General features: G+C 31.3%; 4 protein-coding genes across 4 annotated transcripts in view; 1 reads left to right on the top strand and 3 right to left on the bottom strand.

Moving 5' to 3' along the window:
- Positions 1-4047, top strand: part of LOC100165723 (protein fem-1 homolog A) — a 30337-nt gene extending 26290 nt beyond the window's left edge. Inside the window, exons 4-7 of the mRNA XM_029487212.1 lie at positions 1743-1961; positions 2148-2479; positions 2566-2972; positions 3060-4047. Coding sequence (XP_029343072.1) covers positions 1743-1961; positions 2148-2479; positions 2566-2972; positions 3060-3540 — 1439 coding nt within the window. The 3' untranslated portion in view covers positions 3541-4047. The remainder of the gene's footprint in view (positions 1-1742; positions 1962-2147; positions 2480-2565; positions 2973-3059) is intronic.
- A 755-nt stretch (positions 4048-4802) lies between these two features.
- On the bottom strand, positions 4803-10264 carry LOC103308605 (condensin complex subunit 3). The gene has a single exon (XM_029487211.1). The coding sequence runs from the start codon at positions 9957-9959 to the stop codon at positions 7008-7010; it is 2952 nt and encodes a 983-aa protein (XP_029343071.1). The 5' UTR covers positions 9960-10264; the 3' UTR covers positions 4803-7007.
- A 4604-nt stretch (positions 10265-14868) lies between these two features.
- LOC103308604 lies at positions 14869-15234 on the bottom strand. Its single transcript, XM_008182291.1, has one exon. The coding sequence runs from the start codon at positions 15232-15234 to the stop codon at positions 14869-14871; it is 366 nt and encodes a 121-aa protein (XP_008180513.1).
- Positions 15235-15266: 32 nt separating this feature from the next.
- On the bottom strand, positions 15267-17105 carry LOC100572068. The gene is made up of 4 exons (XM_003242721.3): positions 16943-17105; positions 16722-16860; positions 15691-15749; positions 15267-15634 (listed from the first exon to the last, which is right to left on the bottom strand). Exons 1-4 carry the CDS (start codon positions 17103-17105, stop codon positions 15267-15269), a joined length of 729 nt encoding a protein of 242 aa, XP_003242769.1.
- Positions 17106-17252: the final 147 nt, after the last annotated feature.

The following is a 17252-nucleotide window of genomic DNA, read 5'->3' as shown; positions in this document are numbered from 1 at the left end:
ACAAATCAAAATATTTTTAAAAATTGATCATGTATAGAAAATGGAAATATAAACAACCAGTGAAAATTTCATGTATCTACAGTCATTCGTTTTAAAGTTCCACCAAAAACCAAAAATAATTTTCTCAAAAACAGATTTTGCGTAAAAATTCCAGTTTTTCCTTAATTTTTCTTTTGTTTTTCACGGCTTTTTTGAAAACTATATGAAATTTCAAATTTTGACCTCCCGAATGCACCAACTAGATTCACTTTCCCATCAAACAAGATACTGTTGAAGAAAATCGAAGCAGTTTTACTGCCCCAAACCGTGATGACAGACACAAAAATAAAAAATAAAAATACACATCATTGTAAAATCAATACATTTCATCGTTCCACTCGGAATCTAAAAGATTTTTGTTTGGGGGGATGGAAACCCCTTACACCCCCCCCCCCTTAACTACGCCGCTGACCCTAAGTGACTAGGTCAATTGCCACCCCTTGATATTTGGGATAGAGGTGCAATTGCCACCTCTATACGAATAATTCTCACGGATAATATATTTTGACAAGCATGGCTTTAGGTTACATTTTTTTTAATTCCAGTAACATACCAAATGAGGAATCTTGTATTACATTTTCAAGCTTTAGATATTAAAAATTTGTTAGTAAAATTCAAATAAAACAGGTCGAGGAATCCAAACTTATTTCAAAATCCATGTCGCTTAATTAAGATTTATTAGTTTTAATTAGGTACGTAGAAATAAATATGGATCTTTTAATAGCATGAAAAACAGTTCTTTTCGAACCTATCTTCAAGTGATTTTAAATGTCCTATTTTTCTGGCGGCTATTAACCGAATACCGTTGTATTATTATGCACTATAGTGCATTGTGTGTATGCTCTGGGAAACTGGAAAGTCGAAATATGACACAATTCGCACCTTGGTAATTAAATCATTGTTAATAATTAATGCCTATTAACAGAAAACGGGAGGGGGCTTGAGGGGCCCCAAAGACCCTTGAGGATCACCCTTAACCCCCCTAATAAAGTCTGTCAAGCCCCTTCTTTTTTAGTTGTGTGGGATCGAAGCCCACCCCCGATCACATTGATGTTAATAATGTTTAGCCCCCCCCCCAGAAATTTTAATGGATTTTCGCCTGTATGTGAATACCACTTCGATTTGTATTCAATCGAATTTCAGTTTAATCGTGCTTGGGTGTTAGTTTAAGGTTTAAGCTCTACACTTTATCTAATCGAGTTCGTAAAAACTAAAAACAAATTTGAAATTTTTACCTAAACTAATGCGCATCACGATGCCTATATAGTATATTATATACCTATTTATATGCATTATAATATTTGCGAAGCGGACAAGTGTAATTTATTATGTAAAAATAATTATGGAATTTACCGCGTACGTGTGACACTCGCTTTTTAATCGTCACCGTGAAGGTGAAATTTATTAACTGCGGGAACAACAAACTGTTGTTTTTCTTCGTCGTCTAATTACCATTTCTTCGGCGGCGCCCATTCAATAGTAGATAATCGCTCGGGAGAAAAGCGTATTCTATTACCTGGACAAATTATTTCCACATAATTATTATAGCGGCTAAGTGGCGTCGTAATCACTTTTTATGAGTCGTAAGATGTCGTACGTATAGTTCAATTTACCCGTGTTTTCCTCATATTATAGTAGATGGTTCAATTTTACTCTGACGATGGTATTTTCTCGACTAACATATTATTTTTCCATTCCCACAGACATCGAAGTATCCAACCGTCACGGTCACACGTGCCTGATGATCGCTTGCTACAAAGGCCACTACAAAATCGCCAACTTCCTGCTGGCCTTAAAAGCTGATATCAACAAAAAGAGCGTCAAAGGCAATACTGCGTTGCATGATTGTGCCGAATCGGGTAGCCTGGACATATTCAAAATGCTCATACTCAACGGGGCCAAAATGGAAGTGGACTCTTATGGTTAGTGCCACTCAATTGTATTATTATATAATTACCACATGTTGTAATATTATCTTAATAGTAAAAATAGTACTGCGCAATGAGGTGAATGATTACTGATTAGAGTGCCAAAAAAAGAACCGACCACATCGTCCTTGCGTAGGTGATAAATAATAATTCTCATTTGTTTTCTGTTTATATTTACAGGCATGACTCCGCTGTTGGCTGCATGCGTGACCGGTCACGCGGACATAGTCGATTACCTGGTTAAGAGTAACAACTTAGTGTCACGCAAAGAGAAGATCGAAGCTCTGGAATTGCTCGGTGCCACATACATTGACAAGAGGAGAGACTTAATCGGCGGTTTCGACTTGTGGAAACAAGCTATGGATCTGAGGTTCAGCGAGGACGACGGCGAACTGGACATACCGAAACCGGACAACGCACTGCCGATTGAAGCGTACGAATGGGCTCAGGAAGTGAAAAACCACGAGGAACTCAACGAACTGTTGTCTGAACCTGACGAGATGAGGATGCAGGCAAGTTATTTCCTTCACTTACGCTGGTCTGGGGCTCTGAACATTTTGTTTAAATTTCATAATATTTAATGTTTGTCTTTTTCCAGGCTTTGTTAGTTAGAGAACGGATCCTAGGTCCAACGCATCCGGACACCAGTTACTATGTGCGCTATCGAGGTGCTGTGTATGCTGACGCCGGCAAATTTACCCGGTGCATATCTCTGTGGAACCATGCCTTAGACATCCAAAGAGGTTCTCTTGAGTCTTGCCACCAGATGACTGTCTCTTCATTCTTCTCCTTTGCCGAACTCTTCTCTTTCATGTCTGACGCATGCGCTACCAACGACAACAACGGGTACAGACAAGTTCCGGCGCTTTTGACTTTTGAGGACATCATTCAAGTCCTGGTCAAAGCTGTCAATGAATTATGTGAACCAAGAGTGCTGCCACCGTCGTTTGATTTATCTCCTAGATTATTGCTCATTTCATTGGATCTCTTTAATATGGCTCTCAAGTATGATTATGTTTTTTTTTATTGTAAATCAAGTATGCTTGTACACTATAAAATGTATTTTAATTCTCTCATACGGTTTGTATTTAGATTGATACGAAATGATGATCATTCTCACCTGACCCACCGCTTGCTGTATCGTTTGAACAAGTGCAAAGTTGTAGGACACCTCGGTCAGACTGCTCTTCATTTGGCAAGTGCGCGTAAAACTGCTCTGGCAACATCCCGGCATCCCCAATCCAACAGCGCTGAAGATGCGTCTATGTTGTTGAGAGCGTTGCTCAAAATTGGCGCCGACCCCAATGCACGTGATGAAGAGGGTAACACACCGCTCCATTTAGTCTCCGCCAAAGATATGACTACTATCAAACTGCTTTTGGGCGGTGGAGCGCATTACGATTCTGTCAATGCAGCTGGTCACACATTCTGTGACATGCGCAAAGCCACTCCGCATAACCCTCTGTGCCACACATCTCTGGCGTGCCACGCTGCTCGCGCCATACGTAAAAACCGTATACCATTCATTGGACATATACCAGTCACGTTGTACGAATTTGTGGAAAAACACTAGTAAAATAGACATTAGAAGACGTACATGTATGATGATGGTTTGATGTTTCTGTAATTTATTATTGTATGCACTCAAAATGAAAAAAAAATTATTATTATTTTATCTAATAAATCGTTTATAATCTTATAGTACAGACTACTACTATAATCATTAATCAATAAGAAAAAAACTCATCAACTTGAAACTGTGTTTTCATGTACGCAGTTGTGTGTATACCCTTCTTATTTGTTCTCTGTGTTACTTCAATTTACTTTTTTTATATTATGTTATAAATAAAGTAAACAAGCATTTACCCGCCTTGTCAGCTGTCACTATACTGTCGAATACCAAAATAACAATATAACATTTCTCTGTACAATATATTTTCTTCTTTATTTTATATAGAGAGAATAGACGTTTTAATGCTATTTTTATTTAATATGTACATTATAGTATCTATAAACTTTGTTTACATAGATGAAGTTTAATAATTCTATTTTATAATAAATATATATTTAAAAAAAAAAATGTTATTTGTGTGTTGTGTTTATAAAAGTATTTCATAAATACAGATCAAAAACTCCTACTCTTCAGACACAGATGCTATATTAAAATGACCTACTCCTTTGACAACAAATGTTGAATGTCTTAAAAAACTTGCTAAACTTCGAGAGAGTGATTATTGCTAGGATAGTAATTACAGTTTTATTGGAATGCCCCTTTTAAAAATTGAATTGACTTAAATGTTTTGTTTAAAATGTTTATTATTACTGATTACTGCTGTTTTCTTAAAGTTGAAAAAGTGGTATTATTAACATATTTTTTTTTCCATATTTTTAATTTGTACAATCTGTATAAAATGTTTTTACCATAAGCAACAATCACAGATATATAAAAATACTAGATAGCTGACTGCTATAGTCCATACGTGTAAAATATTGTCTCCAACAAAATGGCCGCCAATCGCTATCTAAGAGATGACTGTTTACAAATTAAACTGATACAGTAGGCGATAAGACACTACTTTGAATATATTATGATTAAATATATACATACAACAACATTTAACCATAGACCTTATACTAATAGACGGGACGTGGTTGTAGTTCTGGCGTTCAGACGTGACGGCGCTGATCAAGGTGGTACAACGTACACCGCACATGCGCACTAGATGATACAATACTCTGTATATAATATATATATATCACTGTAACGCAAACCGCACCATCCACCCGCATTCCGCCTAGATGTTCCGTCTATTAGTATAAGGTCTATGCATGTAACATTGTTACTTATCAATACAATACAACATAAATATTCACCTCTTAGATAACGATGGTAGCCATTTTATTGGTGACAATAATAATACGGAAGTCGGCTATCTAGTATTTTTATATATCTGTGGCAACAATAGATTGAGGGATAAATAAGTAGGGCCGGACTGGATCAAAAATTTCTACCGGTAAAATAAAAAAAATCAGCCCACTTAGGTAACCTGTAAAAACAACACTTAATATTATTATTAAAAATTGGTTAGTAGTTAGTATAAAGAAATGTAATCATTTTTATTTAAAATACATATGTATACTACCATACATCACATTATTATAAATTACATATTTTGTATTTGAATTAAATATGAAAAAAAAAAATTTGAAATTGGGAATTATTACTATAGTATAAGGTTAAAACGCCTACTTTTTTGTGCAAATATATTAAGAATATCTTCAGAATTAATAATATTAGCTAAATCCCTTACAATATGAAATAACGATAGATTTTCAAAGAATAAGAAGCTAGTCATAGAATTTCCAAGCCATGTTTTATTTGCTATAATAATAGAAATTTTTTCCAGTTCTCACATAATATGGATGTATAAAACAGTAAACTTTTACACAAGGGGCCAAACAGAATACGTGGGGGGCTATAGCCCCTTTAGCCCCTACCATTCTACGCCTATGGTTTGAGCTCTTGCGAAATTGTGTCCACTGAGTCACATTATTATACCTTAGTTCAGCCACTATGGCGGTACCGGAATAGTTGGGAGTTTATATCATGGTAATTGTCACACATTTTAGGCGGTACAGACATAAGGTAGGGATTCCCAATTAACGAAGACATTAAGACAATAATATTATGACACAACACACAAGCATCTATTTTTGACAATTTATACATTTTTTCATACCTATTTTGAGGAATTTCCTTAACTCTAAAAGTTTTCTAAAACAATCGCATTAGACAATGCGTTTATGTCTGTCGACAGAATGAGTCTTAATTGATAAACCTCAAAAAAAAAACGTCCCTACAAGTAGAAGCGGCCCACCGGGAAACTCTCGGTATCCCACCTGCCCAGTCAAGCCCTGTAAGTGTTCTTGAATGACTTGATTTAAGATACTATTCGGTATTAGGACTTAATGATGTGGTTTAGTCGACTAGCTGGTCACAAATACTAGTTACCCTTTAAACGCCGGCCTGGAACGTTACGGGATTGTTTGGGAAGATTTAGACGATCTAGGTATAGACCAGTTAGATAACAAACATTTTGGGCAGTTGGGGAGAGGTTGTTTGTTGAGTGTGACAGTTTGTGTTTGAGTATGAATGGGCAGTGAATGGATTTGGATTCATTAACTTTGAATCCCCACTCTTTGTACCATGCTAAATTGTGTTTGGATCCTGTTTGAGGGTTAGGATAACTTTATTATCAGCAAAGTCGCCAGTGATACTAAAGTTGGTAGTGAGTTGGCCTGATGTGTACAAGCTGAATTAGATAGGTACGATGGGACTCCAGCTCTAATTAATGATATTTCAGATAAGGCTGAGCCATATCGTACAGAGAAATGTCTATCTTCTAGATAGGACTTGTAGTATATACAATTTTAATTTTATTAGTTTATATTATATATTAGTTACTATACGTTACCATGGCATTACAGATTTTATTTATCTTACTAATGCTTGTAATATAGTGGTTTTCAAACTTTTTAGCCAATTGTGCGCTCTTCAGTACTAAAATTCAGCCAGTTCTAGTTCTTATTGATAACCAATTAAAAGCTCATTCAGCATGGTAAGACTCATCCAAATACGATAGTTGACAAAACTGACAATGCAGATTCTAGAAAGTTATATGTATAATAATATTATCTATAAACAGTAAGTTATGGCTTGTAGGGTTAGCAGGAGCCAAAACATGTATGAAGGTGGATATTATGTTAAAAATAGTTAGGAAAATAGACAGGAAGTTCATACATCATATTTGTTATTAAACAAAATATAGTCTGATTGTATTTTAAAAGTATTGTTGTTACTATCAATACATTATTAATTAATAAGAAAATTATTTTTATAAGATTATAATTGAAACTAACAAAATGAATGACATTAAATTGTTAATATATTTATATTTTGTATGGCTAGTAGTGCCCTTGGAATAATTTTGAGAAATTTGTACGATTAATGTTTAAAAACAAAATAATTAATTAATTAAATTAATCACTATCATCTGAAGTTAATTCATATGTATTTGCGTTGAAACTTCTTTTGAAAACTTCCGACAAACGTTTCATTGCATCCAGTTTTGTAGTCTGAAATCCTTCTATGCTGTCGTCTTCATCATCACTACTCATGATTATTAAATTTTCTTGTGTAAACAAATCTTCATGAACTTCTACCATGTCCGGTTCATTGTTGACGGTCGAAGGTCCTTGAGTCTGCTCTTTTTCCGTTTCCGTTTCCGTGGCATCAACTTCTTTTTCAGTGACATCAACTTCCTTTTTAGTGACATCAACTTCCTTTTCAGTGGCATCAACTTTCTTTTCATTCATTTTTTTCATAAAAGATTCCTTTTTCTGTAGAACTGGATCAAATTTATTTTTAATTTTTTTCAAATATTTTGAACTGTTTTTGTCATCCGAATGTTTTAAATATTTGATCACACGCAACAATTTTGGGCCAATTGTGTTTACCAATTTGTCATTGTTGTCAAAATCAATTTCTAACTTGTACAGGGTATCTACTAACATAGCCGTAAAGGGCTGGTTTTCGTCTAATAAATAATCAAGTATGTAACATGCTAGTTCACCATGAGCGTTAATAGCCTTTTTTTCATTCTTGTACATAAGTCCTCGAGTGAGGTTCATTAAAGTTGAGTTCACTTCATCTATTTTAATACCCAACTTTTCCGCCAAATTGTATTCATAAATTTCTTTTAACACTGGAACATAGCACATGGCCAATGCACTACTACTTGAATCAATGTAAAACACATAAGATGTAAAGAATTTCACCAAATGATTATATATACTGAATGTTTCTCGTGATAAACGTTTAAACCATATTAACAAAAGTTTAGATAGTAAATTGATGGACTTGACTTTTTTAAATATCAATAAGTCGCAAAAACCTTTTACAACCACTGACTTAAAACTACTATCATCGACATTATAATCAATACAGTTAACTAGTAATGGTAAAATATTGTCAACACTAAAGTCATCTTCATATTCTTCATCTGTGTCCAAGTCATCATTCATGTCAAAAGTTTTGAGATCATAACGCATGAACAATTCAAACATTATTTTGAATAACAAGTGCCTATCAGTCATGGGTCTTGCTATTTCACTACATAAAGTATTCATGTGTACTTTGGCTGCAGGAACATTATTTACCAACAAGTATGGTGAAAGAGAGCGAATTGCTTCCATCCGTACATTTACCTTAGAACATTCCAAGTATCCAACAACAATATTCTGAACAATATCTGTTAATAGGGAAAGTTCAATACCAACTTTTGGTAGTTGTTGAACTTGAAAAACCAGTTCAAAGACCTTAAGTACATTTTTCACAGCCATATCTACTAATATCTTTTCTTCTGGCAATACATTTATTTCTTTATACTGTTTTTTCAATTTCTTCAATTTCAATATTAACATTTCTATTTCCTTTGTATCTGGAGATTCATTTTTTAATAATTCTTCAATTTTATCAGTTTGTGATTTAACTTGAAATTCTAATAATTCTTTTGTACCAACTTTATCAATTAAAGGGTAGATATCAATTGTTCTTGTTTGAATTTTATTTAAGATTTGTTTAACATAATTTAAAAGGTCTTTACCATTTTTGAAAGTCAAGCCGAACAATACTGCCACAGATTTTATAGGCTTTACAGACAATTGATCATCCAATATTAAATCTAAGCAAAGTTTGTTTAGACTTTCTGCCCCGACATCGTCCATTGCAAATGCACTAGTCATATCCAACAACTGTATGAGTATAAATTCATTACTATTCATAGAATTAAAATAATAATCGCGTATATAATCAGAAAACTTTACCAAATCTGGTAATAAAACATCAACGTAATAGTCCTCTACATGTCCTTGGTTGCGAGCTAATTCAATTTTTTTCTCAGTAGTTAAATATTTGGCTATGCATTTCCAAAGAAAAATTTTTTCTACACTTAACTTATCAAATGCAATCATTCGTGAATCTGAATTTAAATATTCATTTATAAAATCCAAAACCTGACTATCATAATAGGTCTCAAATATTATATTCAGAGCTTTTTCGCATACAATTTCATTATCCACTCCCAAATTGTTCAATAACACTACAAAATCATTATTACAGGCATCTAACCATCTCTCCAAAAACCGTTTTTTCACTAATGATCTGATAGATTCATTTTTATCTTCCAATCCTATCTCCAATAATGTTTGTCTTTGCTTGGATGATAACCTTAAAAATGGATATTCCAAGAAACGATTGTAAGCTTCTCTTCTGACATTATCACTAACATCAAATAATGTGTTCTTCATCATTTCATCAATAACATTGTTAAACATTGCGATTTTTTTAACAATAACTGTCCTAACTTCAACGCTAGAATCACAAGTCATATGGAACATGAATTTTTTAACAACGGGACATTTAGGATTGTCTGGAGTTTGCAACAGATTTAAAGCATGTGCAGCTTGTGCTCGAACTTCTGGTTTCTTGTCTTGCAAGCGGTCTAACAACAACATTGTTGCAACGTCACATAGTTCTACAGATAATACTGTTCCTTCAGTCATGTGATTCAACAAATGGTTAAGAAATAGACAAAACCTCCATCTGATAGCTTTATCATTGGCATTTCCATACTTACGACACAATTGGAAAAACTCGGATATCAAATACAAGCCACTACGACCGTCCTTGGTTGAGTATTCAGACAATACAGATAAACCATTAGCAGCAAACTTAATCATATTGTTGACTGTTACACAATGGATGGTAGTTTGTGTAACTATAACAGACATAGTTGCATCCATGAACAGTACGGAAAATTCTGCCCAAGACATATCAAGGAATTTGTCTTTAAGCATTTTCAGCAAATTTGGCTGAGGACCAACATCGCCTGCCTTCTCAAACAATTTTACGATAGATTTCTTTATGACCATTTTTTTAATATTAAATATTAATACTATGAATGTAAGTTAGTATTCAACGTATAAACACTATGTTACTATTATACTCCTACAGTCTACACTAATGGCACATTTAAGTATCGTTTCACACAATACACAGTCAAAAGTATAAATAATTTACTCAGTACTCACTCAAGTATTTTAGTATTTTGAATATTCACTTATATAGAAAAATTTACAATAAAAATCGGCACATCATAGAATCGTAAATAACACTAAAAAGAAAATTAGTAAATTCAAAATTATCACATAACTGAATGGTACAATAAAACAACATAAATTATTTGCAAGTTGCAACCATCATGTTCATATATTATTGTATTCTGGCGGGTGGCAAATGGCGGTTGGAAAATGATAAGAGTGGTTTATAGTTTATACCACGGTATAAGTAGATAGGGTCGGATAACATAAATATATCATACATAATATATCTGCCATGATGATGAGAGACATCTCTAATCTCCATGGTAATATAAGTAGTCCATATTCCCACTTATCCCGGGTTCCTTAAAAAAAAAAAGAATTCGTTCCTTTGGAAAATGAACGAGTTCCTTTTTTAGTTTCAAATAAAATAAAAATTCTTACTTAATCATTAATGTTTTTTTCTTCATATGCATACTCCTTTAGGTTTTAATTCTAATATAATATACAAGTAGGTACATATTTTATAATTCTATTTTGAGGTTTTCTTCAAAATTAAATTGTTGGCAAACGTATATCGATTGTCTTAACGTCGATACTAGATAACGATCACTAATATTAGCAATATACATTATACCCTTAAAAAAAATATATATATCTTAATTTCAATTATATACATACTTATCTGTAAAAATTATTGGAACTAGAAAGGAAAGAACAATTTTGTTATTTTTCCTTGAAAAAAGAACTATAACATGGTTCATTTTCTCATTCTTTTTTTTATAAAAAGGAATTCGTTCATTGTGCCGTTCTTTGAAAAGCAATTCGTTCCTTCCAAACACTGCATTTGCCCCAGTCTGGCAGTCTAGTATTTAATATTTAAATCAACCTTAAGTCGGCACATTTACCACCCCTCCCTTCATTTTAACAACTATGGCACTATGGTATGAGAATCTGAGTGAAAAAAATGTTGAGTCGGAAAAGCAGTGAAAAGTTACCTTAGTCTAATAAAAACTGAAATGACGCCACTGGGAACAATTCTCAAAAAAATAGAACGCAATCCTACTAGCCTGTTTTGACATGCTAGCAACTAGCATATTCACTAGCTTCAAGCTTGCTAGCTTAAAAACAGAGCTAACTATGTTTACATGAATCTAAAATTACTAGCTTTCTAGCGTACCAGCATTACCTTGCTATTCTAGCTTAAAAAAACTAGCCTCATGTATTCCGGGCATTAACCATGAATCAAAATAATATAATAGGTATTCCAATAATCCACGAAAAATGTAAATTACTCCAAGCGCTATATACAAATATTATAATTAGTAATATACATATATATGTATATATTACGAAGGTAATAGGGAACGGATTTTAATTGAAATAAATATTTTTATGTAGTATTAGCATCGGAAAGTTTTCGATATATGTACACGTTTCATTTAATTTCAAGTAATCTGATGATAATTTTATTTTAAATATTTTAGAATAATTAAATTTATTTACAAATAAAACATAAATTATGTAATATTGTAGAATTTTCGTGTATATTTTAATTATTTTACAAATAAATATATGTATTCTATATTATTGAAAAATTTTCATTTTTATTTCAGTATTTCACGATACGATATGCGATACGATTAGGTCTCTGTACTGTACACCTTTGACATCAAACGACAACGATTCGATATGTTATCTAAGTAGTATAGGTAGTAATTTCAGTATACGAGTATATGCGTTCACTTTTCGATCAGTATTCGTATGAGCGTTATTCGATCACGTTATTTTCGTATTGTGTCCGTTTGTGTAGTATAATATTGTTAACTATTTAAATATGCCCAAAGTAGCTCGCACAAAAAGGTCAAAAGTTAGTATTTATTTGGAAGAATTTCCGAATGAAACTTTTAGGAGTGATGGACAAGTTTTATACTATCAATCTTGTAATAAATCAGTGTCTATCGACCAACGTGGTCAAGTTATTCAGCACATCAATACCAGTAAACATAGAGGCAATAGAGACAGAAAGCTTATATTTCAACAAAATTTTAATAATTCTATCTTATTTTCAATTCAAATATTTAAATATTATACATTTATAAATAAATATTTATTAAGTAATAAACAAATATATACCTATTTAAATATTTTTGATTTTATACTAAAATAAAATCCGTTCCCTATATATGTGTGAGGCATTTACCGACTACTACCTACTTAATAATTAAAGTTTTTATTAATTTATGTAAAATACTTAAATCTCAATAATTCGTTGGTTGTAATTCGCGAATTCATATTCCACCTTATAACATTACAACCATTACTAAAATATATCTGTATATGGAGGTATCTATATAAGTCTGAAGTCATACGAACTATGATATTCACAATTAACATTTACATATTTCCAATTATTCAAATTCAATAGTTTTTGATTTTTTTTTTCCAAGTAAATTACCAAAATATTCATCCAAAGAGTGTGTAGCAACATTTGTAATTTAAAAAGGTTTATTTTTTATATATAAATATATATTTAGATTTTAAGAATTAGGCAATTTTTTTTTATTTCTATTATCTTTCTTTTTTTCTTATTTTCTTCTTGTGAAAATTGCCTCATTCTCATTCTATTATAATACATTACAGTAAATGACATTACATCCTCCCCATGACTTGAATTGGAAAATGAATTGTCTTTTCAGACATTAAATCTGTTATGATGAGTTCAAATACGTGCGTGGATGCATAGTAAAATAAATAAGTATTTATTTTATTATAAGTGGATAAAGAATGCTTGATAAACTATTTTCAATTTTTTTGATTAAATCGAAAAAGAAAACGTTTGGGCGTATCAATCAATCATCCCTTAGTTTTCATGTTAACGAATGCAACACACATTTGTTCAGAATAAACTTGTGGTGTTAAAAAAGCTGACTTACATAGTATTGCAATCACTAATGTACCTATTTCAACATTTGTTTGGATAAATACCCTATAAAAGTAAATAATTGATTTGTAATATATGAATAACATTAACGTAATATATAATAATTAATGGTAAATGTTTAATATTTTGTTACATTCCAGTTAAATAATATATTAGACAGTCTATCACTTCAGCCTTTGCATAATTGTGTTCAACAACTTCATCAAATTCCCAATCTTACAATTCATTTTAGATTCTGAGTGGAACGATGAATTTATTTATTTTACGATGTGTGGTTTTTTTATTTTAGTCTATTATCACCTTTTAGAACAGTAAAAGTGCCTGGATTTTCTTTAACAGTATCTTTTCTGAAAGGAAAGTGAATCTAGTTGGTACTTTGGGGGATCAAAAGTAAAATTTTTCCAGTAGTTTTCAAAAGCGCCGTGAAAAACAAGAAAATAATTAAGGAAAAACGGGAATTTTTACGCAAAATCGACTTTGGTTTTTGGTGTAACTTTAAAACAAATTACCGTAAATACATGACATTTTCACTGGTTGTTTATATTTCCATTTTCTATACATGATAAGATTTTCAAAATATTTTGATTTGTTTTGAACTGTTTAGGGACAATTTCAGTTTCCGATTTAATTAGTTTTTTTTTCTATGAATGTCAATAAAACTTTATTTGTTGAGTAAAAATACTTGAAAATTTAATACAAGGCTCCTACTATATTGTTACAATGAGATTTGAAAAACATGGAAAAATCACGAAATTACCTAATTATGTTGAGTTTATAATTCGTAAAAATTTTTCTTTTTAGAACTAAGATTTTAAAATGTGATACAAGATTCCTTATAGGATAATCTACCTTTATCAAAAAAAAAAATGTCTATAAGAAACTCAAATTAAATTTTTATGAGCGTTTGAAATTCATATTTTAGCAAAAACATATTTTATAATACAATTATATCATACAAGAATAATATTAGTAAGTCAAGCAATTATGCGACAACAAAATGTGTGGCTACTGGCTACAGTGGCGTGCCGAACAGTCATTTTTTGAGGCAATTGCCTCAAGGGAAATTTTGGTGGGTGGGTGGGTGTGTTAGTGTAGATGTGCAACTTATACCTAAAAAAACTTAATAATATTTATTATTTTGAATAATAAAAAAAAATAGTGAAAAAACTGTTGGTGGTGGGGAGGGGGATCAAATTGTATAGTTTGCCTCAGGTCTGCTTGTCAGTTCGGCACGCCACTGACTGGCTATATATGTATACAAAAATTGTCATCATGTCTATGAATCGTTGCGACAAGTTACAACACGGTCGATACACGATTGTCGACGGCAACTCAAAATATGAACAAAACGAGTGCAGTTTAATTCCAACCGACCGCGACGTCATAAACTACAATTTTTGATTTTGAGACTATATGTTATTTTTAAAATGGACCCAAATAATGTTATTGATTATTTGGATTTTGAAAAATTAATTGATGTAGTGCGGTCTCACCCTGCTATTTGGAATACATCAGATTCAGACTATTCAGATAAAATTAAAAAAGAAAACAGTTGGAATGAGGTGTGCAAATCATTTTATAACGAAACCTGGGAAAATTTGGCAGCAAATGATAAAAGAACAGCAGGTAAGTTTAATCAACCATTTATTATTTACTTATGAAATACTACATTTTTAAATTTTTCGTACCTATATAATATACCTATAGAAAAAAAAAAATACTTAAACTCAAACTGAAAAATATATATAAATATACATTTAAATTTAAATCACGTAAATGTACCTATATTACCATCATTTAAATTTTTGACATTTGCCATGGAAGTTCACCTTCAGGGCTCATAAAATATGTTGCGAAGTTATCGCGGACTGTTCTTGCAAGTCTCTGCGTACCATTTGGAAACTCCACATTGTGGAAATCTTGATATGATGTTGCATCTTCCAAATGTACACCATCACGTACCCTTATAAAATTATGTAGTACACATGCTGCTTTAACCACGTGTGTAACATTTTCTGGTTCCAATGTAATTGGCGTATGGAATAATCGCCATTTGTTGGCTAATATACCAAATGCACATTCTACAAAGCGTCTACCTCTACTTAACCGGTAATTATAAATTCGTTGGCTTACAGATAAATTATTACCACCATATGGTCTCATTATTCGGTCTGATAAAGGAAAAGCTTCGTCGGCTAAAAACACATACGGAAAAACGGGCCCATATTGTAACCATCAATGATGGATGCTTGTGGTAGATCTAGTTCATCACGTTGAAGTCTTTGACCAAAATGACCGTCTTGAAATACTAGTGAATCTGAGCCTTTTCCGTATGCACCAATATCGACAACTAAAAATTTATAATTGGCGTCGACGACGGCCATTAGTACAATAGAAAAATAATTTTTATAATTAAAATATTCCGATCCCGTATTGCTGGGTTTTCTAATCCGTATATGTTTCCCATCAATAGGTCCGAGGCAATGAGGGAAATTAGCTTTTTTTTGTAAATTTCCGCAACTTCTATCCAATATTTTTTTGTTAATTCTGGCATGCATGAAGCCTTCATTTTATTCCAAATTATTTTGCATGTGTCTAAAACTATGCCACGGGCGGTACTTGCACCCACTTTAAAATTTACACGAAGTTCAGAAAATGAACAACCCGTAGCTAAATATCTAAAAAAAAAAATTACTCCCGTTAAATAAAATTGAAAATGCAGTCTTTATTTTTTTTATAACTATTAACAGATCTTATTTTTACGAAATTCTTCTCAATTATGAAAATTATTTTACTGATATTAATGCATAACATTTTAAATATTTACTACTAAAATTTTAACAAATATTCACAATTATTTTTATGAGCATCTGAAGTTCAAATGTTGTATGTTCACAAGTAAAATAACTATTAGTTCTATTAGAGCCTTAATTGATATTTGATAATTTGTTGTAATTAAAATAATATTAATGCTATAAAATAATTAAAGTTCCGAGAATTTTGAAAATGTAATTTTTTTACATTCATAGGGAATTATTGCTTACAGAAATTATTAAAAATATATTTTTTTTAATTTATTATATTTTAAATGCATCAAAATATTACATTTTATAACAAGCTTTTTAATACAATTAAGAATTTTTTATTATTATAAATAATTATTACCCATAGACTGATTAATTATTATTTAATTAAATATTAAAAATTGTTTTTAATTTATTATATTATGATTCAATGTAAGTACCTATATTAGCATATATTATTTAAAGACATTAAAATTCACTTATAATATTATATAGAATATAGAAATGTGTGTTAATTAAATTGTACTAATAATTACCCACTAGTGCGGAATATATTTTTTATATAGATTTGTGCTAGGTATATATATATATTTCATGTTTTTAACTTAAATATCCAGTCAAAATATTTTAATTTTTTTTTTAATTTTGATATCTTAATATCTTAATTTTATATACTTTTACAGCCGCAAAAAATTAATTCATACAATATTATGTTATGAGAATATTTTAATTAGGTACTTAAAAGAAAATTCTAAATTATCATAAAAATATGTGAAGCGTGATAAATGGGACTAGTGTAAAAAATATAAAATTTAAATAAGTAAACACGTAATGTACACTACCTACCTTAATGCTATACATAGACGTTCTTTTGTACCAATAGGAACTCGCATATCAGTCGTTTGTTTGGTCAAATTTGTTTCTAACAAACTGTAAAGCTCATCAGATGTTGACATTGTCATTCGAGTGTAACTAAATAATTCATCTATAAAGCAATAATGTCTTTATTAAAAAAAGTAATTAATAATTAGTCATATTAAGTACAATTATAATTTTTATACTTATACCTTCATTTGTTCTTAGTTCATTATAAGTTACTATAAATTGCCCTTGATCCATTCTCCTAGCTAATACAGGATGAACCCACCAACATCGATTTTGAATTTTCCTTTTTTCTTTTTTCTTTTTTAAAAACTGAAGTGCAATAATCGCTAGAGTTGTTGAATCCATTTTTAAAAATTAAACTGAACACGACACACTCAACCAACAGACTGAGCACGAATGAAAAATAATAACTTTATTTCAAATTATTGTCTAATTTTAAAATTATTCCATATTATATTTGGTGTACAAGGTAGAGCATTTCCAAAATTTATA

Source organism: Acyrthosiphon pisum, chromosome A1 (genome assembly GCF_005508785.2).
Source record: "Acyrthosiphon pisum isolate AL4f chromosome A1, pea_aphid_22Mar2018_4r6ur, whole genome shotgun sequence".
Taxonomy (NCBI): Eukaryota; Metazoa; Arthropoda; class Insecta; order Hemiptera; family Aphididae; genus Acyrthosiphon; species Acyrthosiphon pisum.
The sequence above is the reverse complement of the archived record's forward strand: the minus strand, read 5'-3'. Positions and strand labels throughout refer to the sequence as shown.

Excerpts from the sequence above, each read along its gene's own strand:
- LOC103308605 (XM_029487211.1), bottom strand. The coding sequence starts at position 9,959 with ATGGTCATAAAGAAATCTATCGTAAAATTGTTTGAGAAGGCAGGCGAT.
- LOC103308604 (XM_008182291.1), bottom strand. The coding sequence starts at position 15,234 with ATGAGACCATATGGTGGTAATAATTTATCTGTAAGCCAACGAATTTAT.
- LOC100572068 (XM_003242721.3), bottom strand. The coding sequence starts at position 17,105 with ATGGATTCAACAACTCTAGCGATTATTGCACTTCAGTTTTTAAAAAAG. Across the intron at positions 15,750-16,721 it reads CGTCTATGTATAGCATTAAG|ATATTTAGCTACGGGTTGTT; the intron begins GTAGGTAGTGTA and ends TTTTTTTTTTAG. Across the intron at positions 15,635-15,690 it reads AAATTTTAAAGTGGGTGCAA|GCTTCATGCATGCCAGAATT; the intron begins GTACCGCCCGTG and ends AATAAAATGAAG.